General features: G+C 36.6%; 1 protein-coding gene across 2 annotated transcripts in view; it reads right to left on the reverse strand.

The window, feature by feature from the left end:
* FBXL17 (F-box and leucine rich repeat protein 17) overlaps positions 1-25,253 on the reverse strand; it is a 504,638-nt gene that overhangs the window by 157,034 nt on the left and 322,351 nt on the right. For both annotated transcript variants that reach the window (XM_004778265.2, XM_045087149.1), the window contains exon 7: positions 4,087-4,163. In XM_004778265.2, the coding sequence (XP_004778322.2) occupies positions 4,087-4,163 (77 nt within the window). The remainder of the gene's footprint in view (positions 1-4,086; positions 4,164-25,253) is intronic.

Here is a 25,253-nt window from a genome sequence, read left to right on the forward strand (position 1 = left end):
GGAAACCTAGGTCCTTTTTACAACTGCTCCCTGACACAGGGTCACACTTGTAAAACTCACTCTGGAGATATCAGGGGAGGCAAGCGCTTTATTCATCCATCCCATTCATTACACTTCCTGTTCTGTGCCATGCAGCCCCAGACAGACTGGCTCTGACCTCCACAGGCTTGAAGGATACATGTCACTTTCTATTCCTTGTCTTCCTTTCAATCCCAAGGATACAATTTTCCAGAAGAGGACTTTCAACAGAAAAGTATTTGAAGGCAAGTGGAGAGGTAGGTTGAAAACTAGCTGACAATTCTTGGAACAAAAGAAAGCACGATGGGAGCGAAGAGAAAATTATCCAAACAAAAATAAAGAGATGCCTCCCATAAGATGGGGAGGCAAATGAAAGATTTCAGCTTTCTGCCGCATCTTTCCCTTGGCTCCCTACTAATCAGAATCTGGCTTAGATAGCTTAGGTATAGAAGTCAACGAGACAAGTACAGACTAATACAGGCCAAACTTCTAGATCATGATTTGCATAGACAGGAAAGCCACACTTGGAGAGGTTTGAGAGAAGAGAGGGAGGTGGGAGAGGAGGGGGAGGAAAGCCGATTCTTCTTCAGAGAAAGAGACAATTCTATTATATTAAGAACTGCCAATTAATGAGTACCCACTATGCCACGAGGCATGACGCAGATGTTTTAAATTCATATTCACTACCTTTTATGGTACATTTTATTATGTGCTTAACAGATGACAAAACTAGGAGCTTAAATAACTTGCTCAAGGTCATAAAGAAAAGAAGAGGCAAAACTAGATTCTAACCTAACTCTCTGACTCCTAAATTTGAGTTTTCCCCCACAATACTGCCTATATAACATTTATTTGTTCAGTGATAGAAAAGTGACGATATTAGATTTCTCTTCAGGGAGCAATTTCCCAAGACTGTATTTTCTGTTTAGCTGGCTTGAATTATTGATTTGTTTATAATTGCCATCCTTTACCATAAAGATCTATGTTCAGTTTGGGGAATAAGAAGTCTATTAGAATGATAGTTTTCTTCATGACAACTATATCATATGTCAATTAAAATGAACATAACTTCATAACAGCCTGGCCAGGTGTTGCTACGTACTATAATAACACATTCAACATCTGTGAGAATCTTGACAAAAATTACAAATGATATGCCAGGCGAGCTGCTGTTTCTGAATCAATGCATTCTGCAAAAACTTCAGAAATCTCCGTATACTATAATGAAAGCATGTACAATCACAGCACCACAGAGGGAGGAGGTGAGGACAAGACTAACTAGCTCGAATTTGACTAAAGCAATAGGAAGCAGAATTCTGGAGTAGTCTCTCAAAGGATGAAACCCCCCCAGTATCAGGTGTACAAAAAATCTTACAACTTTTCAGTAGCCTCAATAATCTAAAAGTTCTACAGAATATATCTTTACTTATCCAGTTAAAGAAGAAAACAGGCAACTGTTTTTCTGTTTAAAATTTATAATTAACACAGGGCAAAGGATCACAGCCAGCCTTCCCCAGCAGAGCAGTTACCTCCAATAACATGCCGTTTCTCTGGTTACAAATGAATAATCCTTTTTGCTGTCTTTTTTGACAAAAATTATTCATGTGTTATTGGCATGTTACCAGGGGGAAAGAGCTGAGCTGAGCTGAACTTTCAGTGATTTTTTAAAATTTTATAATCAAATAGCAATTATACTACAATCTCATAAACTATCGACCTTTACCCCTCCTCCTCAATTGTGCCCCAACATTTTGAAGAACAGAATCAATAGATGAACACTGGCTTTCCATGAACCCTCTGAATACCTAAAACCAAAGAAAAGATGGAAGAGAGATGAGGTGAGGCAGAGTGCTTAGAGCTGACACAACTAAGATACCAGAAAAATTGAAATAGATTTCTCATCACCACGGCAAGGAAGTCCCCTATATGGCCATTTCTGGCCCCTTCAAATGGACTGGATCAGTTGTTCTCAACTTTGGTTCATGTAACATCATTTAGGCAGGTTTTACAAAACCTGTGCCCCGGTGCCACCTCATAGAAATTCTGATTTAATTAGTCTTGAATAAAACTCAGGCATCAGTATGCTTTAGAAATTCCCCCGGTGACACTAATGTGCAAAGATCTATCAACCTAAGTGAATAAATGTAAACCATATTGGCAAGGTTTTAACAACGTTTTTGCCTCACCAGGAGAAAAAATCCCCAAATTTCTAAACACCAAAACATGATAATATCAAGAAACAAGAGCAATAAACAATAACTACACAATGGCAACAACAACAACAACAACAACAACAAAAACCTCTTCCAAAGCCTAGGAAAGGAAAGAGGCTGGAAGAATTTTGTAAAAAATCTTTTCCCCCTCCTGTAGGAAAGCAACATTTACCAACACTAATCATTAGACTCGGTGCTGGGTACATAAATAGGACATCAGACATGTATTCCCCAAATGAGGAAACTGAGCCTCAGAGATGTGAAGGAGCTTCCCTAAGGCCAAAGAACAGATAAAGACAAAAAGACTGAACTGGGTCCCAATTGTATCTCAAGTCCAAAGCTTTTGTTCTTCTTCACATCGCCTGGAACATTTCTTTGCACTTGCTAACTTAACAGGTGCTGGGACAGAGTGTAATTTTAGCAACATTTCCACTGTAGGACCTTGAAGAGTTCATTCTAAGGAACTTAATCTGTAGCTCTCTGGGCCATTAGCAATCTGACACTGGCACTGCATAGGGAAAGGGGAGAAATATATAAAATAAGATTGGAGGGGCAGGTAGTCTAATGGTAAAGGAGCTTGAATGCCAAGGAAAGAGTTGGAATGAATGAATGTATTAGCTAATCAACAAATCTACCTGCATGCCCTAGATTGACAGAACTCTCTAAGGGCTAAACAACGGGGAGATAAAATAGGTTTTAGAATTACTATATCTAAGTGGCAATCTAATATGTGAAACCAGAAAACAAAGTACAAAAAATATCAAAACACTCCTTTTGCATGGTATAAGAAGGGAAGACCCCAACAACCCAGAAACATGATGAATAAATCCACATAAGACTCATTTTCCATTCTAAAAAATAAACTCGGAAAAAGAAATTAGCATTATTTTAAACCAAATATTTTATGTTATTTTTTATCAGAGCTATAGTAGAATTCTTCTAATGGTTTAATTTAGTAGCTGATAAAATACAGTTCTCCCACCCAGGACAGATGGTCAGCATGACATCCTAGGACTGGAGTCATTTATTAGCATATGTCAGAGTTAACAATTAAAAAAACTTGATGAATTATTATAAGTTTCCCTCAAGGTAAAAAGCACAGTCTCAAATTTAAACAAACAAATTAAAAAATCAGAAAAGAAAAAAGAAAACCAGTTCAGTCTCCCATAAAGCCAAATATCTGCTTAAAACTCTAGATAAATACATAAATTACTAAGAAAAAATACATAAAGCTGAATAAAAAAGGAAAGGCTAGGTTATTTTCCTTTTTTTACTCCAACAGGATGATTTCACACTTCTCATTTTTTTTTTTTTATAAAACAACTTGCTTTTCTCTACTTTAAAGAGATATTGAAAATTAAGATAATTTAAAATCTTACATACAAATATATACCCTTTGCTTCCTACATACCTAAACGTGGAAGTTTCCAAAGCTTTAAAAAATGTGAAGCATTAAACAGTGTGCCATTTGGAATGTCAGCAGGGAATGTATTTGACATGACATTAAATTAAGCAAATTAACTCTAGTAATAACTTCTTTAGTTATATTTATTATACCAAATATTTAGTTCTCCCAGTATTTATTTTCATTGTATAAGTTTTTAAACCACACATTTTAACCCTATGTGAGTGTGTGTGTGTGCGCACACATGTGTTTAAACTGATATACATGTTCATTTTACTCTGGGTCCTAGTCTTAGGATTTCTTAATTTCTTTTGCTGTGACCATAGTTAGTGCAAATAAAGATTAAGTAGACTCTATGAGATAGTGGCTCGTGATTTCTTTCAAAAAGTTTTCACAGATTTTGTAACTTTTCATTCTAAAAAAAGATTAGGACAATGACTCTTTACATACCATAATCTGTGATTTTACAGGACACCAAATACAGCTCTTTCAGGTTTTGTCCTTCCTTTGCAATGACCTCCACACACCTAAAACACACACACAAAAAAGTGGTGAGTTACACTAATATATTTCAAGTTAAATTAGCAAGAGTTTGGCCATGACTGTAACAGGAAGAGGTCAGCTTTTGATGAATGCCACAGCTCTCTTCTTTCAACAAACTTCTTTCAAGGTGTTTCAGGAAAAAGTGTTATATTCCTTGCTTTAAACTCAAGTGCTCTAATACCCAAATGACTTTAATTAAGTACATTTATGACTAGTGTATATTTTAAAACCAAGTGATGAAAAGTGTTATTTCTATAAGAGTAATGTCACTTTTAGCAATAGACCAGTAAACACAGGTTATACAATGAACATGTCATTTACATAATAATATAAAAGCAATTATAATGAAACTAGAATATAGATGATGGTCATTACAGGTGGACAGTAATATTATTCATGTTTCAGTTATTAATGATGGAGTCTGATAACACTAAAATATACATTTTTGTGTACTTTATTCAATATAAACCAGAAATATTTAAAAATCTAACACTGGTTATAGATTAAAAAAAAAGAAGTCTGCACATGTAAGAACTTTAAGATCTTTTACTTCAAAATTTTTAATTCTTAATATTTTAAGTGAATTGTTATATAGATATGTAATATAGATATAGATACATAAGATTTATAGTCTTTTCTGGTTTCATTTAAGTTAAAAGGTTTTTGAATGGTGCACTCAGATTTAATAGCAATAGCAGAACATGCAATACAGAACTGAATGAACTTTAAAAATAATGATTAACAACGCCATCCATTTTATGGCTCAGTCTCCTACAATATCAGAAAAACCTGTACAGTCATACTGACACATAGGAATATGCATCCTTCAACGTAGTCGTTGCTTTAATCTTTATAAATAACAGTTAAGTAAAAGGGTAAAAGCAAAAAGAGTCATTAACCTTTCCTAGGAAGTAAGGATCAAGTAATTTGATACCTGTGTGTATAATCCATCAAAAAATTACTGAGTATCCATCTCTGTCTTGCAGATATTTTATTTGCTGTCTGGCTTATTTGTAGGAATCTTCATAAAATGTCAGAAAATTTTATACAATTTTCCTTCACACAATTCATTACTGAAGGTTAAATTAGTTATAAAGAGGACATATTTTTTCCTTTAGAATATTTTTATAGAATATTGTTTTAATGGAATGATAAACATTTCAAAGTTCCTTGGAATAATTGAATAAACATTCTTTTCTGGCTTTTTTTTTTTTTAAAGGATTTATGACAAAAATGGAGAGGTTCTTCCATGGCTACAGCAGAAAACTTAAGACAGCAACACAATGCAATTACCATTGATACAGCTTATTATAAAGGGAAAATTTTAAACCTAATTCCATGTCATTTGACTTTAATGTAATATTTGAATAAACTCATAAAAACGGAAGAACAAAAGCAGATAAGACATTACAGGCAACAACTATGTTTTCTTTACAACTTTAAAAATGAATTTTCATATGCTAAGGATAAAAATAAAGACCCTAGATGATTACAAAATCCTAAATTAAAAAAAAGTCTGACTACTTTCTGCCATATCAAAGATACACTTTTATCCTCCTCTATCACCTACCAAAAGTTTACAGATGCAGCATTCTGTATGACTACCACAAAATGAAATAAATTAGTACAGAAATAATGTTTATGTCGTTTTTTTTTTCTCATGCTCTTTCTAAATAGTCCAGAAAGCCTGATTTTACATTTGATTGTGAAAAAACTCTAAACAATTGCCATATCCTATCTGCATTCCTGCTACCTGATTCTATGTAAGATACATGACAAGCACATAGAAACATTAAAGACACACAGAGCCCACTACGAAGAAAAAAATAACACAAATTGATTTCACTGTATAAGCCAGATCAAGTGCTGTTTCATAGGCAACAAGAACCAGTATTCATAGAAAATAAGGTAATCAAACACAGGATGAAAAGTCTCTAAAAACTGATGAAAGGCCATGAGCATCAGGTTTCCCCCCTGTGTGTCAGTGGGAAGTTTTTATGAATAGATATAGTAACTAAATTTATCTTATTCAAGAGGCAATAGCCAAGAGATAACACATTATTAACAAATAAGTAGTAAATACTTTTTAGACAGAAAAAGAGAAAGGAAATATAAGAGAAAAGTACTTTGCTTTCACAAAGGATCACCTAGGATTTTTGCTCTGGTTTTAAAAGTTCGGTTGCACAAGGTTTTCCAACTAGTTTTAATTACCCTGTAATCACAGCCACTGTGCTAGAAGTTACGCATAACATGGAAATATTCCTTGAATAAAGATTCGTGGAGAAAAACACATTCCTTAGAAGATTTGTAGCAAAACTTAATTTCTTTAATGTAAATATCACATCATTCCCAGATGTGGTATTTGAGGAGAGAAACCCCAAGTTCTGTGAATGTGGACTGAAACTCTCAATACAATAATATTAAACAAAATTGAGTGGTTCAAATAAATACCTCAAATAGCTATTGTTTTGAGAGTTGAAAGTGGGAATGGTTTGTATTGTCCTGTTACTGCAAATTGACGGAGATGAAACCCCACATCAACTAGCTAGTGCCTGAAACCTAGTGATTAGTCCAGGTCTCCTCTCCCAGGCAGCCTGCAGTGACAGCACATCTTGACAAGAGGCCTGCACAGTGACTATCCTTTCCTCTTGAAACTTCTAGAGTCCATTATAGTATGTATTTACAAGAAGTACATGAACATAACTCTGGTTTGTGGACTGCATTTATTCTAAATGATTCTCTGTTTTATAGGAGTCCTGGCTGTAGTCATGACCTTTAGCGTTATTAACGTCAGAGCATTTCCCAGGTCACTGTACAGTAGGCATGCAGGCAACAAACAAGGTGGTAAAGGTCAGTAATTATTGAAACTTTCTGACGATAGGTTCTTATTTAAGTTTTTTTTTTCCTTATGTAAGTTTTTTAAAGGGTATTTTTTAAATGGTACCAATAAAATAGAGAAACGTTTGTAAAGTGATCGAATCTTAAAGAAGGAGAGTGAAGGGCTGCCTGGGTGACTTAGTCAAGTGTCTGACTTGATCTTGGCCCAGGTCTTGATCTCACAGGCATGATTTTGAGGCCCACCCTGGGCTCCATGCTGCATATGAAGAAGAAGAAAGAAAGAAAGAAAGAAAGAAAGAGAGAGAAAGAGAGAAAGAAAGAAAGAAAAGAAAGAGAGTAAGAGAATCAAAGATCACATTTAAAACTTTCATTTCTCCATCCTCTCTCCTATTCACAAATAATACATTGGAGAGTATCCATTAATCTCAATAATAAATTATAATTTTGTCCCTAGGGACAAGCCATGAGTCCCTAAACTCAGAATCTTGAATTCAAATTTTTCCCATTCTTCACCCACCCCGTGTTCCCATTATCCCTGAGGACAAACTTCAAAATATCATGTGATGGACATTCTCCATAAGTCAGTACATTCAAAGATTTCTCATTTCATGCATGACAACATAAAGAATTATAAAACTTGGGAAAAGAACTATATCCTCAGGGAAAGTAACAATCTATAAGATTATTAAGGAGGAATTAATAATGGGAAAATGGCATAGTTGAAAACAGCAGAAAATCCAATATTCTTAGACTAGCCCACGAACATCAAACACAAGCCAACTAAACGATTTTCCCAAATTCTGAGAAACAAAGTGATATGTATCTTAACAAGAAAGAATTTAAAAATCTGGAAAAACCCACCCTATTCTTACCTCCATGAAACCACAGAACCACCTACCTCCTTTGAAACCCCATACTCTCATTCTCTATAACATGAAGACCTGCACAAAGAGTTTCTCCAAATCAAATGCTCCAGGTTCAATATATTTTAGTTTAATCCTGAATTGCCTCCCCTCAAATTATTTTCTTCTTTGACAGGGTTCAGAAGAAAAAGAAATTGTTGCTGAGAGAAAGAGCAGGGGTGAAGGGAGGGTGCGACATAGGGAGAGAATCTGACTGATTGACTGATTGATTGATTGATTTTAGAGAGGGAGTGGGAGGAGTCAGGGGAGAGGGAGAGAGAGAATCTTAAAGCAGGCTCCACGCTCAACACAGAGGCTGAGGCAGGCTTCATCTCACAACCCTGAGATCACGGTCTAAGCCAAAATCAAGAGTCAGATACTTAACCAACTAAGCCATTCACGTGCCTCTGATGAAAATTTTTAAAATTGCAACCATTGTAAATTCTTAAGTAACAGCTATTGAGTATGTGTGTGTGTGTGTGTGAGCGCGCACGCGTGTGTGTATATATACATACACACACACACACACACACACACACTCTTCTAGAACTCCACAAAGCATAAGAAAACCTGCTCCAAAATATCCAGGATTATTATTTATAATAACACAATGTTATGTTCACTTGCTTTTGATAATGTTCTGAAATATCTGATGAAATCTGAAAAGCAACAAAAAGGTTATTTTTGTCAGCTATATAGGAATTTTTTTTTTTTTTGAGGCATTTACTTAGTTTCAGTGGAGGGAAAAATCTGTCTCCTTAGCAATAGATTCCTAATCACCTGATTTATGTGAAGGGTAAAGGTTAATGAATTAAGCTGTGTAAGCTTCAAAACTATCAAAGGAATTCAAAAGAGCCTTGAATTATGGAAAACAATGGCTCATTCTACATACATACCAAATTTTTATGTTTTTTGTCTCCTACTCAAAAGCTGGAACATGGCATTAGTGACAATTGAAAAGAACTAATGAGGAAATATGACTACACTGCTTGCAAGAGGAGTGTCCTAGGAGACCTTGTTACTGTTTGTGATGTGCTTCAAACCCAAAAGAAGCTAATTGGAGCTGCCAGACACTGGTTTGCAAATCTCACTTTAAAGGACAGGCTCAATCACCTTAGAGGTGTGGAAAGAAATGTCCCCATTAGAGATGCATTAGTATGGGCTTGGTGAATTTCTAAATAAACTTTAGGATGTTCTTTCCTAAGCCACTTTTATATTTGAATAATAGATATATCTTCAAGCAGAGGAAAAAATGCAACAAGACAAAAACAACCCCACAGATTTAAAACAAAAAGTATGAAAAGGGCTGTAAAGTAATTGGCAAATAAGCACAATGGGGAGCTAGATATCTTTAAGACTGAATAAACATGTAGATCAAACCTTAAAATGTCTGAAATGCAAACACATTGTAAAAGGGATCTATTTAGGGGTTTAAGGAATAGAACTTCATTTTCATCATTTCTTGAAACTAAACAAGCCACCCTGTATTATATAGCTTATAAATGGGTAAAAGCATAAGAAGCTGCAACCCACAGACACATACAAATGAAAAAGGAATAAACAGGATTTAAAAGATCTAAAGAGAGCAAAAAGGGAGCAAACTTGGCCCAATCCTGTGCAAGGAAACTCATCCTGACTTCAGGTCATTTAAATGATAGCAGAGGTCACCAAAACACAATTTGGCATCATATAGAAAGAATAATGATATTTGATTGATTTTTCTAAATCCTCAAATTGAGTTTACTGAAGAATAATCCGATCCCAGTGTAGCAAATGAATTGGCATGATTTACAGGTATATTCTGCTTTCAGAAAATGCCCTATATAAAAGATTTCTATTTACACAAAAAAGGCATATTTACAGGTAAACATGTACAAGATGAATCAATTCAATAATCTATTAATAATAGTACATTTCCCCTTAATACATAGGACTATAATTGTATCTATAAGCACTCTATTTATAGTTACTTTTTCTAGTAATATAATACCTTAACCTCACAGAAATAATATGCAGTATTATTGCGGTCTTCAACTTAAACAAGTGCACATAATAACAAATGAAAGACACAAGGCATCAGAATGATATGAGGAGTGTCCTTTGTATTTTATAATACACTTTCTTGTAAATGTTCTTCTATTCTATCCCATTAACAACACAGTACCAAATATATATATAAGTCAATTTTTCACATAAACGTCCAAAAATATTCTCATAGAAGAGATGTTCATTGCAAGAGAGTTTTTTAAAAGGTTGACTTGCAATGAAAATGCTAAAGCATTTGCTCAAAGCATGTTCTTAATATACCATGGGGCAAAGACTAGCAGTGACACACAAAATGTCACCAGCTCCACCAGTTAACAATAGTTATCTTGGGACACTCATTAAGTTCTCACTTACCAAATGTTATTCTCCAGAAAGCCAATACCTGATTAGTGAAATCTAAGATTAACTTAGTAATTTGCTACTTAAAACAGTGGAGAACTGATGCCCGTTTTGTCACACAAAGATAGCAAAAGGTTATAAAATGAGAATAGTAGGTGTTTTTTTAAATGAGATTTTAATAAGTGGCCTACAAATGGATATGTTATTGAAACTTAAGGTCTACCGGTTTCTACCTTTGCCAACAGAGGTGCTACACCTCTGAGGGAGGCAGAGCAGATGCTGTCATCGCTGATTCATTCTGGACCACTCTTTACCTAAGTGTCTCTAACACCAGGTAGGTTTCCCAACTAGTGAGTAAGGAGGAGTCAGCACTGAAAAAAGGAGTTATACAACAACAATATTTTATAATATATTTAGGAAAGACCATTACAAACTAGCTCTTACAAAAATATTTTGTAAAACAAGTTTTAATTTATTTCTTAAAGTGCTTTAAATATGTTCAGATAGAATGAAGCCTGCGCTATTTTAAAAACACACATCCGGGCGCCTGGGTGGCTCAGTGGGTTAAGCCGCTGCCTTCGGCTCAGTTCATGATCTCAGGGTCCTGGGATCGAGTCCCGAATCCGGCTCTCTGCTCAGCAGGGAGCCTGCTTCCTCCTCTCTCTCTCTGCCTGCCTCTCTGTCTACTGTGATTTCTCTCTGTCAAATAAATAAATAAATCTTTAAAAACACACATCCTCCTTAAGCTACTAAGAAACAAAATGGTTAAAAGCTCTTCTAAAATGGGTGGGGAGAGGGAGATTAACAAATTTGTGATAAACTTGGCTTTGGCTTTAATATTTCAGATGTATTTATCCAAAAGTCTTACTTTAAATTTTACCCATTATTCCATCTTTTTACCATAATTACACTAAGTCATTATATAACAGCTTGAGCTCACTTCTAAGTATTCCTCAAAATATGCAAGAGGCAGAAAGAAGATTCCAAGGTTCTATTTATTTATTTAACTCAACCATGTTCTATTGAGTGTAAATTCTGTGTTAGAAATATTCAAAGATATAATCAGAAGCCCACATTATTATAAAATGATGGCCGTAATGCTTATAATCTTGATAGATCAGCTACTATTAATTTTTGTTATTGTTGATAATAATATTCCCACCTAGGAACAGAAAAAATCTTATCCTTGAAAATAGTTATATTTCAGGACTAAAGGAAATGCTAGAAGAGAAAGGGGGAGGGAAATGTAAAGGTAAGACTTCCTAATTCAGCCATTTATTCGTTCTTCAATGGGGAAAAATGTAGTTACTTTGAAATAGGAAAAGTTAAGAATACTCCTCCTTTTCAGCTTTTTGGGGTTCCATTAATTTATGACCAATAACTCTGGGGGAATCCAGGCACTGCACAGTGTTGATACAGTTAAGATTGGTGCTATCTTTATGGTTTCCTGGCATATTTTAAGACATAGGACAGAAGAGAAGGTTTTTAGTATCCTATATGTTACAAAAATTTATTGTGTAGAAGCAAAAGCCCAGGCCCTTAAAAAACTCAGGAATATAAAGACATATAAAACTATGGTCCAGTTTAGTGCATGACAATTCATCAGGGGCCACTTCTTTTCTGGAAAAAAAGTGAGGCAATACTGTGGCAGCTCTAAACCAAGCCCTACCACCACCACCACCAATAATAAATATCAACTTTAACAGTAAAGCTAGATCTATTTCAAAGAGATTGTTAGGCTTCCAAACAACTAAAATGAAATTTAGGTGGACTATTCAACATATAATTGAAAATAATCTTCCTGCCCATCTCTACCCCATATACTGTGGTTGCTTTAAGTATTGATAAAAAAGTCTCAATTCAAGAGACATCATATACTTTATGCTCACCTTTGGTTTAAAATGGCTACGACTTAAAACTAAATTATTTTAGTGGACTATAAAAACACCCAGAAGATGAGATTCTAGGCATGGTTCAGGAAAGAGTTAAGTACTTCCTTACCAGAAGACGCCACAAGTCGGCTTTGTAGTGACTAATTGCCTCTTTAACCTCTGTACTCTGGGAGCTGGCCTATGCTTCAATACCAGTTTTGTGATAGAGCCAAAGACTGATGTCCAACATAGACCTCCCATGACCTACGTAGCCAAGGAGTTAACTCAGACAAGATGCTGACAAAAGGTTTCCTTCTCAGTTGGGAAGGCACACAATCTCTTTTTGGATAAGCCAAATTCTCAGAAGACTATAAAGCACAGTAGGTAAAGACAATTTGTAAAAGTCAAAAGAATAGTTTCACTTTGGCTAACAATGATTCTAAACATCCAAATGTATCATTCAAAATTTTGTCTGAGAGATGGTTTTAGTGATAAGAAAAGAAATAGATTACTTATTTTAAAATGCAATGAAGAGGGCACCTAATTTGATATCTTTGAAAGCTCATAATTAGATAGCAGTAATAAGACACAAAGAAAGGAGGTCAAACATTCTCCATTCCAAATGTTTTCTATACGCTTCAACCATTCATACTCAGGAAGCCTGTACTTTGTCATTAATTTTTAAGTTTAGAAAATTTCTGGCCTGATCAAAAGCCAAATGAATAACTTTTACAGGTGATTTTCAGTAGTGATTACATAAAATGTAAATAAAACGAATTCTGCAATTGGGAGAAAAGCCTAGTGAAGGTTTCTTGTTAGTTTCTAAAAAAGAAGGGATAAGGAAGGAGTTCTGGATTAGGGAGCTGGAAAAGGGTGGGCAGTGGTAATAAAGTAACCCACATAATTCACCACAAAGAAGTAAAAAGAAAGATCACATGGGCTTGATGAAAGCAGGGACATTACATAAGTTTGACTTTACTAATACTCAGCTAGACTGAACTCTGCACCCTCTGAGGCCTAAGAATCATCACTGCTGAATTCATAAAACCTACTTCCAAAGCCCTGAAACTGCAGCTACTATATTCTTATTTTCTCCCATATCACTGCATAATTAGCATTCACGTCAGAGGTAAAATAATCTTTGCTCTAACATTTACAGGAAAGAGAGGAAGCAGGTCATGTTTAGTTGTGTTGGTACACTGAATTTACACAGAGAGATAACTTTTTTACTTTAAAAAAAAGAAAGGATTACACTTCTTTTTTTAAAAAAAAAAAGTACAAATATTTCTACAAATGACAATAAGGGATATCAACCAAGAATTCTCTTATGAAAAGTATACAGTTTACATTTTCTAAATCCCAACAGAAGGATGCTGGCTGGTTTCAGTTCATTTTTATCTATCTGAAGAATACAACAGAAAAAAGGTCCCCCCAATTTTCTTCTTAAATAACATTTAAGTAAATATAATAGAATGAAATTTAGAAATTCCAGGGAAAGGCTATTGAACATTACTTAGTTTTTCTGGCTACCAGGACAATTCAGTAATTCCTAATATAAAGTCCATTTGCCTGTAAAATATCCATCTCAAGGATTCTTTCTTAACTCTCTCCATCAATGAAAAGACTTGCTCATCAACCATTTAATTTATATATATGAGTATTATATATATATAAGAGTATGTGGTATGTATGTGTGCATACATGTATATACATTTATGAATATAACTCTTTTTTTTAATATAATTTTTTATTTTTTATAAACATATATTTTTATCCCCAGGGGTACAGGTCTGTGAATCACCAGGTTTACACATTTCACAGCACTCACCAAAACACATACCCTCCCCAATGTCCATAATACCACCCTCTTCTCCCAAACCCCCTCCCCCCAGCAACCCTCAGTTTGTTTTGTGAGATTAAGAGTCACTTATGGTTTGTCTCCCTCCCAATCCCATCTTCTTTCATTTATTCTTCTTGTACCCACTTAAGCCCCCATGTTGCATCACCACAACCTCATATCAGGGAGATCATATGATAGTTGTCTTTCTCCGCTTGACTTATTTCGCTAAGCATGATACGCTCTAGTTCCATCCATGTTGTCGCAAATGGCAAGATTTCATTTCTTTTGATGGCTGCATAGTATTCCATTGTGTATATATACCACATCTTATTGATCCATTCATCTGTTGATGGACATCTAGGTTCTTTCCATAGTTTGGCTATTGTGGACATTGCTGCTATAAACATTTGAGTACACGTGCCCCTTTGGGTCACTACGTTTGTATCTTTAGGGTAAATGCCCAATAGTGCAATTGCTGGGTCATAGGGCAGTTCTATTTTCAACATTTTGAGGAACCTCCATGCTGTTTTCCAGAGAGGTTGCACCAGCTTGCATTCCCACCAACAGTGTAGGAGGGTTCCCCTTTCTCCGCATCCTCGCCAGCATCTGTCATTTCCTGACTTGTTGATTTTAGCCATTCTGACTGGTGTGAGGTGATATCGCATTGTGGTTTTGATTTGTATTTCCCTGATGCCGAGTGATATGGAGCACTTTTTCATGTGTCTGTTGGCCTTAACAAATACATTTTCCCTAACCAACACTGTCATTAAACCAACAAAAATATAATTATTATAAATGCACTTAGTAAAAGAATTTTAGCCGCCTAGCCCCTGAAATGTCACAATCACTAAAATCCAGGTTGCTTTGCTTAGGCCAGTCACCAGTCTATTCTCTATAGGGAAAAACTTCATCTCCTTGTTCCTGGGGAGTGTGGTGGAAAGCTAATGAAACCAGTATGTAAGACTGATAGAAACCATGGAGGGAAGCATTACTCAATTTCCCCTTGCAGAAAGTTGCAAAAGCATGGAGAAGGAAGGAGGTCAATTCACTATTTGTTTCAGACAGTGGGTACCTTTGCAGGCAACATCACATCAGACAGCCAGTAAGAAAAAGCAACACTTCCAAACCCAGTACTCAGCTTTGTGTTATTTTAAACTATAAATCAAAATTTCTCAATGGCATATTTCTCAATGTTCTACAGTTGATTACAGTTACAGTTCTGTCTGCATAAGCAACAAACCATGTAGCAAAATGGAGTAACAATATTAAGATTCCTGCTCTACACACAAAAAAAACCACTGCTCTCAAGTACCCAATAAAGGAAACATGCTGCTATTCTGAGGAAAAAGCAAGACTTGGAATTGAGAAGAGAGTTTATTGTTTTTAAAAGTCATTAGTGGAATAAAGAGGCAAGAGCAATGCCAGGCATTTGAAAAAAGGACATCAGGTAAATGTGCTTGTAATTCAACTGCTCAGTTTTGTGCTGCCATGGTCGTGAGAATATCATGAGTTCTGCCCTGATAATGATAGAATTTTATTAAAAAAAAATTGGAGAACAAATTCCTTTTTGTGATCTTTTACTGAAAGGTAAATGCATAATCATCAGACACACAACACACTCAAGCGCTTTGGCAAAATTGGGGGTTTTGGGGGAAATAATGGCCACATCATACTTTTAAAAAGGTGAAAGAAAATATAAGGGCAATAGTATAAGCAAGTCAGCAAATGTGATATAAACTCAGGGATGTATTAGTTGAATTAGTGGCTTGACTTAAGGTTGAGGAAAGAATATTGTAGAGGAAAAAGACGAAAATAATATATGCTATGTATAACAATAAAAACATATAATATAATATATGCAATAATTCTTGTTGCATGTAACATATATGTCATAATGAATATATAACAACACATTCATATATTTCATCATTAGTAAGGGATCTGAATTTATTTTATCTGTTTAATTATATCTGGCCTTATTCCACTAGAAATGCATACAAAATTATAAAAGAAATATTTAAGGCAAGAAAGGTAAGAAATATGGATAGTAAAATAGTGAGTCAGGGGTATACTCACCTTAAAGGGATTCATATGATTAGCCTCTACAAGTGGGTTAAGATTTTGGAAAGGCTTTCAAGGAATCAAAGTAAAGAGAAAAGTATGATTATTTCTTAGATTTGTAATATCAATGACTTAAAAAAAAATCAGATGTTCAAAAGAAGCTACAAAAAGACTAGATATGCTAAATTCTACCTCTGACACTAATACACTATTTGTTAATTAATTGAATTTAAATTTAAAAAAAAAGACTAGATATGCTTGAGGCAGTTCTAGGGAAAGGCTAAGGTTTTAAGAAAAGTAACCAAATATTCTGCATCATTTAGAAAATTTCCTTTCATTTCTTAACACCACTATAGACTTAATCCACGAGAAACTGGACATTCAAAAAATTTAAAAATTAAAACTATTGTGCACATGATTAAAAACATAGTGTAATAACATAACATTTAGCTACATCAAGATTTTGCTAAATTTTAATATTGCACACACAAAATCAATCAGTTATGGATAATGGAAATATGTTTCAGATGCTCAGACTGTCAAAGTTGTGTGAGCGTGTATGTATGTGTGGATACACAGTCCCTGTATTGAGAATGTAATTCAACTTTTCTAAATCTTTTCTGTAAAATGGAAATTACAGTCTCTACCTCCAAGGATTTTATAAAGGTTACATTTCATAATGTTTGCAAAGGCTCTTTTAGTTATTCAACAAACATTTACTAACCCTTAGAATGCCCCTAACTGTATGGATACAAAGATGGATAAGCCAAGTCTCTTCCCAAGGGGTATTCAAATCTTGTCAACTTTAACATCCTCCACACAAATAAGACAGGGTTATTTAGAACAGAATGTAATTTCCTAACGTACATTTCTCAGAAAGCTAGCACTTTGGGGCTTTAATAGTTGGCATATGCAAGAAAGAAATGTAGGGTTCAATAAGTTCATGTTCAATAACTTTTTTTTTCTTAGTAAAAGGAATGTAAAGCACATAGGATAGCACCAGGGACACAGTAAGCAATTAAACATTAATTAATATTATTTAGGCCCAAGCACAGAACTTGGCACATAAAAAAATGTCTGTAGCAAGCTGAAGAACAGCCCTGAAAGATACTAACTCCTGATCCATGGAACCTGTAAATGTTACATTTTATGGGAAAAGTGTCTGAGCAGATGTGATTAAATTAAGGGTTTTGAGATGGGGAAATCATCCTGGTTTATCTGAATAGGCTCTTAAAACAATTCCTAGTGTACTTATAAGATAGCAGCAGATGGAGATTTGACAAAGGAGAGAAAGCAAAATTACTGGAGGCAGAGATAGGAGTGATTTGGCCACAAGCCAAGGAGTGCTGGTAGCCACCAGAAGCTGACAAGAGGACTAAAAGATTCTTCCCCAGGGCTCTTGAGGGGGTGGTGTGGTGGTATGTGAAAACTTGATTTGGACCCAGTGAAACTGATTTGGGATGTTTGGCCTCCACAACTGTGAGAGAATAAATATTTGAGGGTTTGTTGTTGTTGTTGTCAATAATAGAAATGTTTAACTGTACCTGTTTCAAGATGTTTCCTTTTGTGAATTTAAAAAGGAAAGGAGACAAATTTCTCTTTTACAAAATGCAGGATGAGTTGCCTTTTTGTTGTAGATGGCTCCAGAAGAATTTAGTTTTGGTGTTACTGGTCTGGAATTGCTCAGGGTTACTGGATGAAGACTTGAAAGACAAAGCAAAAATCTGACTTGGCCCCTCAATCAGAACAGATCAGAAAGCTGAGGGAGCAATGTAGGCTTCTCTGTAGTCCCTGTGGCAGTACCCCATGACCCTAAGGCTGCCCGGCGACTGCCTGGCACTTGGCTGCGGTTGGCGTTCAACCTGTCACGAACGACTTCTGAGAGCGCCTCACTCGCTCCTCCGCGGGCGGCCGAGTGCTTGCCGAGCCCTAGTGTCCAGGATCCAGACCTTGGGCAAGGTGAGGAAGGACGCCTGCAGGAGACTGTACTCCCGGAAGCGCGAGTGTGTGGGGAGCGGGCTCTAGGCTGCAGCCAGGACCAACGCCATGGGCAAGGTGGGAAAGGGCTCTGGGTTAGATGGGGATCCGATCCTACCAGAACAGCTTTCTCTGTTCTGTCTCACTGACTGTGGTGCTCAGGGAAACCTGATTCACCTGTTTCTTCTTCTCCACAGGATTCCATTAAGCTTCCCAACAACTCTCATTTCTTCCTGATGACTGAAGAACCCAATTTTCTAGGCGGTTCTTTCTCTCTGGGTGTTTGAAAATTCCTCTTTCCCAAAATGTGCTTCAGGGAATATACTTTCCACGGGTGGTTCTCTGTTCTTTAGAAACCTACTGCCCCTCCCACTCCATGACAAGGCTTTCCTGGGCTTGTCTCTGGGACGTTTTATCTCTGCTGTTCCTGGCAGACTATCCCTCACAGGTCCCCCAGTCAGAATCCAAGTAGGATGAAGCCACCTCCACCGGTGCCGCATGGCCCTGAGATTCCAGGGGGTTGGTTGGGCATCTACTGGAGAAGAGCCTGAGCCGACTACCCACATCACCCTTTTTTATCAGGTGTGTGTTACACCCATAGTTTGGTTTCTTTTTAGAAATCTGCTATGAGTGGATGCTATTTTGGTAAGACTTCTACTGAATTTCAAGTTTCTGATTTCTTCCATTTTTGCATTTTCTAAGGAAATATCACTGAAATCACCAAAAATATTCCATGTGGGGAGTCTGGTTTTTCTTATTGAAGCTATTCTGCATAATAGGCACCTTTTAGCTGGAAGGATGTGGTGAAGGTGAAGTAGAGAGCGCTGGAATGTTAACACCTATCTTTGCTCCTACTTGCAGCTGAGGCCAGGAGATGACTCAGCCCAGACCATTCTGTGGGTGAGAGGGAAAGCCTGACTATGAGGCCACTATTCTGGCATCGTTTTAAGCTACCAAGTTTATAGTAATTTGCTATACTACCGACAGGAAATAAATACAGTGCCCAATAAATGTTATTAAACCAATCACTGGATTATACATGTAGCAACCAAGGAATATGATTTGCAAAGGTAATAAGCTAAATGCCATTAAGATGATATTACTGGAGGAAGCAAGATGGCAGAGGAGTAACAGACTGAAATATCATTAGGTCCCAGGAATTCAGCTAGATAGTTATTAAACCATTCCAAACACCTACAAACTCAAAAGGAGATAGAAGGGAAGAAGAGCAGCAATTCTAGGAACAGAAAATCAATCACTTTCTGGAAGGTAGGCTGTGCGGAGAAGTGAATCTGTAGCAATGGGAAGACAGACCACAGGGGGAGGGGCTGGCTCCTGGCAAGTGAGAGAGCGGTGGAGCACAAAATTGGAACTTTTACAAGTCGGCTCCACTGAGAGACATCACTCCAGAGGCTAAGCAGGGGGTGGAGCCCTCGCAGGGACAGTGTGGTCTCAGGACCCACTGGATCACAGAAAGACTGGCGGTGTCTGAGTTTGGCAGAAACGCCAGGTATTGGAGAGGGGAAGCTGGCTACAGAGACGGAGACGAGGAGTGAGCTCTCAGCTCAGGGTTACCTTAAACCATGATCTAAGGCACAGTCATGCCACTGCTCTTTGAGCAGGAACCCCACAAGTGGCAGATCCAAGGAGACCCCCCTCCTTCCTCCTCTGGGAAGAGCTGTGCGGGAGTGCACAGTAGGAATCTGTTGGGTTTGGAGACTCCAAACGGCCGTGCACCAGAGACAGAAACTGTCACAGGCTGGGTGAGCACAGAGTGTGGCTGGAACCAGGGCTGGAACAGTTTTTCTCTGAGGACACACTGAGGAGTGGGGCCCTGAGCTCTCAGTTCCTCTGGGCCGGAGATTGGGAGGCCGCCATTTTCATTCTCTTCCTCCAAAGCTGTACAGAAAGCGTTCAGGGAACAAAAGCTACAGAGAGCATACTGGAGCAGATTATTTAGCCTGGCCCCTGGCAAAGGTGGTGCAATTCTGCCTTGGGTAAAGACACTGGAGAATCACTGCAACAGGCCCCTCCCCCAGAAGATCAGCAAAAACAGTCAGCCAAGACCAAGTTCATAAATCACCAAGAACTGTGGAACTCCAGAACTAGGGGAAACCAACACATAGAATTCATGGCTTTCTTCCCATGATCCTTTAGTTTTGCAAAGTTACATTTTTTTAATTTTATTTTTTTTTATTCTATTTTTTTAACCTGTTCTCTTTCCTCTTTTAACTTTTTAAAACTATTTTATCTTAACAATACCTTCTTTTTAAAAATCTTTTAAAATTTTCATTGTTACGGTCATATTTTAACCCTTCATTGTATTTAACCTTACTTTGGGTACACATACAGGTTTTTTTTTTTCCTTAAAATTTTGGGATACAACTTCTTCAAAATATACCCTAAATCTACCACATGGCTTTGTTCTAGTCCCCAGCCTGATCACAGTCTCTCCTCCTTTTTATTTTTTTTCCAACCAACATATCTTATCAATTCCTTTTTTAAAATCTTTAAAATTTTAATCCTTACAATCATATTTCATCCCTTCATTGTATTTACCCTTATTTTTGTATACATGTAAGTTTTCTTTCTTTAAAATTTAGGGAGGTCATTTCTTCTAAGAGACCAGAATACACCCAAAACAAGTGGGTACCTCTGTTCTATTCACCAGTTTTATACACACACACACACACACACACACATATATATATATATATTTCCCCCGCTTCTTCTCCTTCTGGTTTCAGGTATCTTCTGATTTGGTTAGCATATATTTATCTGGGGTCATTGCCACCCTTTTCATATATTATTCTCTCACTCATATATTCTTATCTGGATAAAATAACAAGGAGGAAAAACTCTCCTCAAAAAAACCCCAACAACAACAACAACAACAAAAAAACCAAGAGGCAGTACCGACAGCTAAGGACCTAATCAATATGGACATTGGTAATATGTCAGAACCAGAGATCAAAATGAGGATTATCAAGGTGGTTTGAAAAAGGCATGAAAGATATTAGAGAATCCCTATCGGGAGAAATAAAATCCGTCTCTGGAGAAATAAAAGAACTAAAATCTAACCAAGTTGAAATCAAAAAGGTTATTAATGAGGTGCAATCAAAAATAGAGGCTCTTACTGCTAGGATAAAGTAGGCAGAAGAGAGAATTAGTGATATAGAAGACCAAATGATGGAGAATAAAGAAGCTGAGCGAAAGAGACAAACAACTATTGGACCATGAGGGGAGAATTAGAGAGATAAGGGATACCATAAGACAAAACAATATTAGAATAATTGGAATCCCAAAGAAGAAGAAAGAAAGAGAGAGAGCAGAGAGTATACTGGAGCAAATTATAGTAGAGAATTTCCCTCATACAGCAAAGGGAACAAACATCAAAATCCAGGAGACACAGAGAACCCCTCCAAAATCAATAAAAATAGGACCACACCCATCATCTAATAGTAAAACTTAAGAGTCTTGGTGACTAAGAGAAAATCCTGAAAGCGGCACGGGACAAGAGGTCTATAATATACAATGGTATAAATATTAGATTGGCAGCAAACTTATCTATAGAGACTTGGCAGGTCTGAAAGGACTGGCATGATATATTCAGAGCACTAAACGAAAAAAATATGTAGCCAAGAATAATATATCCAGTTAGGCTGTTATTGAAAACTGAAGGAGAGATAAAAAGCTTTCAGGATCAAAAAATTAAAAAAAAAAAAATTAAAAGACTCTCCAAACACCAAACCAGCCCTACAGGAAATATTGAAAAGGCTCCTCTAAGCAAAGAGAAAGCCTAAAAGTAACAGACCAGAAAGTAACAGAGACAATATACAGTAACAGTCATCTTACAGGCAATACAATGGCACTAAATTCATATCTTTCAATAATTACCCTGAATGTAAATGGGCTAAATGCCCCAATCAAAAGACATAGGGTATCAGAATGGATTAAAAAAAAAAAAAACAGGATCCTTTGATATGCTGTCTACAAGAAACTCATTTTAGACCCAAAGACACCTCCAGATTGAGAGTGAGGAGGTGGAAAACAATTTACCATGCTAAAGAACATCAAAAGAAAGCTGGGGTGGCAATCCTTATATCAGATCAATTAGATTTTAAGCCAAAGACTATACTAAGAGATGAGGAAGGACACTGTATCATACTTAAAGGGTCTGTCCAACAAGAAGAGCTAACAATTTTAAATAACTATGCCCCTAACATGGGAGCAGCCAATTATATAAACTAATAACAAAATCAAAGAAACACGTTGACAATAATACAATAATAGTAGGGGACTTCAACATCCCCTCACTGAAATGGACAGATTATCTAAGCAAAAGACCAACAAGGAAATAAAGTCTTTAAGTGACACGCCAGACCCCATGGACATCACAGATATATTCAGAACATTCCATCCCAAAGCAACAGAATACATATTCTTCTCTAGTGCACATGGAACATTATCCAGAATAGATCGCATCCTGGGTCACAAATCAGGTCTCAACTGGTACCAAAAGACTGGGCTCATTCCCTGCATATTTTCAGACCACAATGCTCTGAAACTGGAACTCAATCACAAGAGGAAAGTTGGAAAGAACTCAAATACATGGAGGCTAAAGAGCATCCTATTGAAGAATGAATGGGTCAAACAGGAAATTAAAGAAGAATTGAAAAAATGCATGGAAACAAATGAAAATGAAAACACAACTGTTCAAAATCATTGGGACACAGCAAAGGCAGTCCTGAGAGGAAAGTATATAGTGATACAAGCCCTTCTCAAGAAACAAGAAATGTCGCAAGTACACAACCTAACCCTATACCTAAAGGAGCTGGAGAAAGAACAGCAAGGAAAGCCTAAACCCAGGAGGAGACGAGAAATAATAAAGATCAGAGCAGAAATCAATGCAACAGAAACCAAAAGAACAGGAGAACAGATCAATGAAACTAGGAGATGGTTCTTTGAAAGAATTAATAAGATTGATAGATCCCTGGCCAGACTTATCAAAAAAAGAAAGAGAGAGAGAGAGAGAGAGAGAGAGAAAGGACCCAAATGAATAAAATCAGGAAGGAAAGAGGAGAGATCACAATCAACATCAAAGAAATACAAACAATTATAAGAACATATTATAAGCAACTATACACCAGCAAATTTGACAATCTGGAAGAAATGGATGCATTCCCGGAGACACATAAACAACCAAAACTAAATGAGGAAGATATAGAAAACCTAAACAAACCATAACCAGTAAGGAGACAGAAGCTGTCATAAAAATATCTCCCAACAAACAAGAACCAGGGCCAAAAGGTTTCCCAGGGGAATTCTACCAAACATTTAAAGAAGAATTAGTTCCTATTCTCCTGAAACTGTTCCAAAAAATAGAAATGGAAGGGAAACTTCCAAACTCATTTGATGAGGCCAGCATTACCCTGATCCCAAAACCTGACAGAGACCCCATCAAAACAGGCCAATACCCTGGATGAACACAGATGCGAAAATTCTCACCAAAATACTAGCCAATAAGGTCCAACAGTACATTAAAAGGATTATTCACCATGACCAAGTGGGATTTATCCTGGGCTACAAGGCTGGTTCAACATCTGCAAATCAATCAACGTGATACAATACATTAATAAAAGAAAGAACAAGAACCATACAATACTCTCAATAAATACTGAAAAAACATTTGACAAAGTATAGCATCCTTTAATGATCAAAACTCTTCAAAGTGTAGGGACAGAGGGTACATACCTCAAAATCATCAAAGCCATCTATGAAAAACACACAGCGAAATTCATTCTCCATGGGGAAGAACTGAGAGCTTTTCCGCTAAGATCAGGAACATGGCAGGGATGTCCACTATCACCACTGCTACTCAACATAGTATTAGAAGTTCTAGCCTCAGCAATCAGACAACAAAAAGAAATAAAAGACATCCAAATCGGCAAAGAAGTCAAACTTTCACTCTTTGCAGATGATACGATACTTTCTGTGGAAAACCCAAAAAGACTCCACTCCAAAACTGTGGAACTCATACAGGAATTCAGTAAAGTGTAAGGATACAAAATCAATGCACAGAATTCAGTTGCATTTCTATACACCAACAGCAAGATAGAAGAAAGAGAAATTAAGGAGTCAATCCCATTTACAAGTACACCCAAAACATAAAATACCTAGGAATAAGCCTACCTACAGAGGCAAAAAATCTGTACTCAGAAAACTATTAAGTACTCATGAAAGAAATTAAGAAAGACACAAAGAAATGGAAAAAAAACATTCCATGCTTATGGATTGGAAGAACAAATATTGTGAAAATGTCTATGCTACCTGAAGCAATCTACATATTTAATGCAATTCCTATCAAAATACCATCAATTTTTTTCCACAGAGCTGGAACAAATAATCCTAAAATTTATATGGAACCAGAAAAGACCCTGAATAGCCAGAGGAATGTTGAAAAAGAAAGCCGAAGTTGGCGGCATCACAATTCCAGACTTCAAGCTCTATTACAAAGCTGTCATAATCAAGACAGTATGGTACTGGCACAAAAACAGACACATAGATCAATGGAACAGAATAGAGAGCTCAGAAATAGACCCTCAACTCTATGGTCAACTAATCTTTGACAAAGCAGGAAAGAATATCCAATGGAAAAAAGATAGTGTCTTCAACAAACTGTGTTGGGAAAATTGGACAGCCACATGCAGAAGAATGAAACTGGACCATTTCCTTACACCACACACAGAAATAGACTCAAAATCGATGAAAGGCCTCAATGTGAGACAGGAATCCATCCAAATCCTTGTAGTGAACATAGGCAGTAACCTCTTCCACTTTAGCCATAGCAACTTCTTCCTAGAAATATCGCCAAAGGCAAGGGAAACAAGGGCAAACATGAACTCTTGGGACTTCATCAAGATCAAATGCTTTTGCACACCAGAGGAAACAGTCAACAAAACCAAAAGATAACTGACAGAATGGGAGAAGATATTTGCAAATGACATATCAGATAAAGGGCTATAAAGAACTTATCAAACTCAACACCCAAAGAATAATCCAATCAAGAAATGGGCAGAAGACATGAACAGACATTTCTGCAAAAAAGACACCCAGATGACCAACAGACGCATGAAAAAGTGCTCAACATCACTCGACATCAGGGAAATACAAATCAAAACACATGATATACCACCTCAC

The sequence above is a fragment of the Mustela putorius genome, unplaced genomic scaffold (genome assembly GCF_011764305.1).
Source record: "Mustela putorius furo isolate JIRA1106 unplaced genomic scaffold, ASM1176430v1.1 tig00001063_pilon_pilon_pilon, whole genome shotgun sequence".
NCBI classification, from domain to species: Eukaryota; Metazoa; Chordata; class Mammalia; order Carnivora; family Mustelidae; genus Mustela; species Mustela putorius.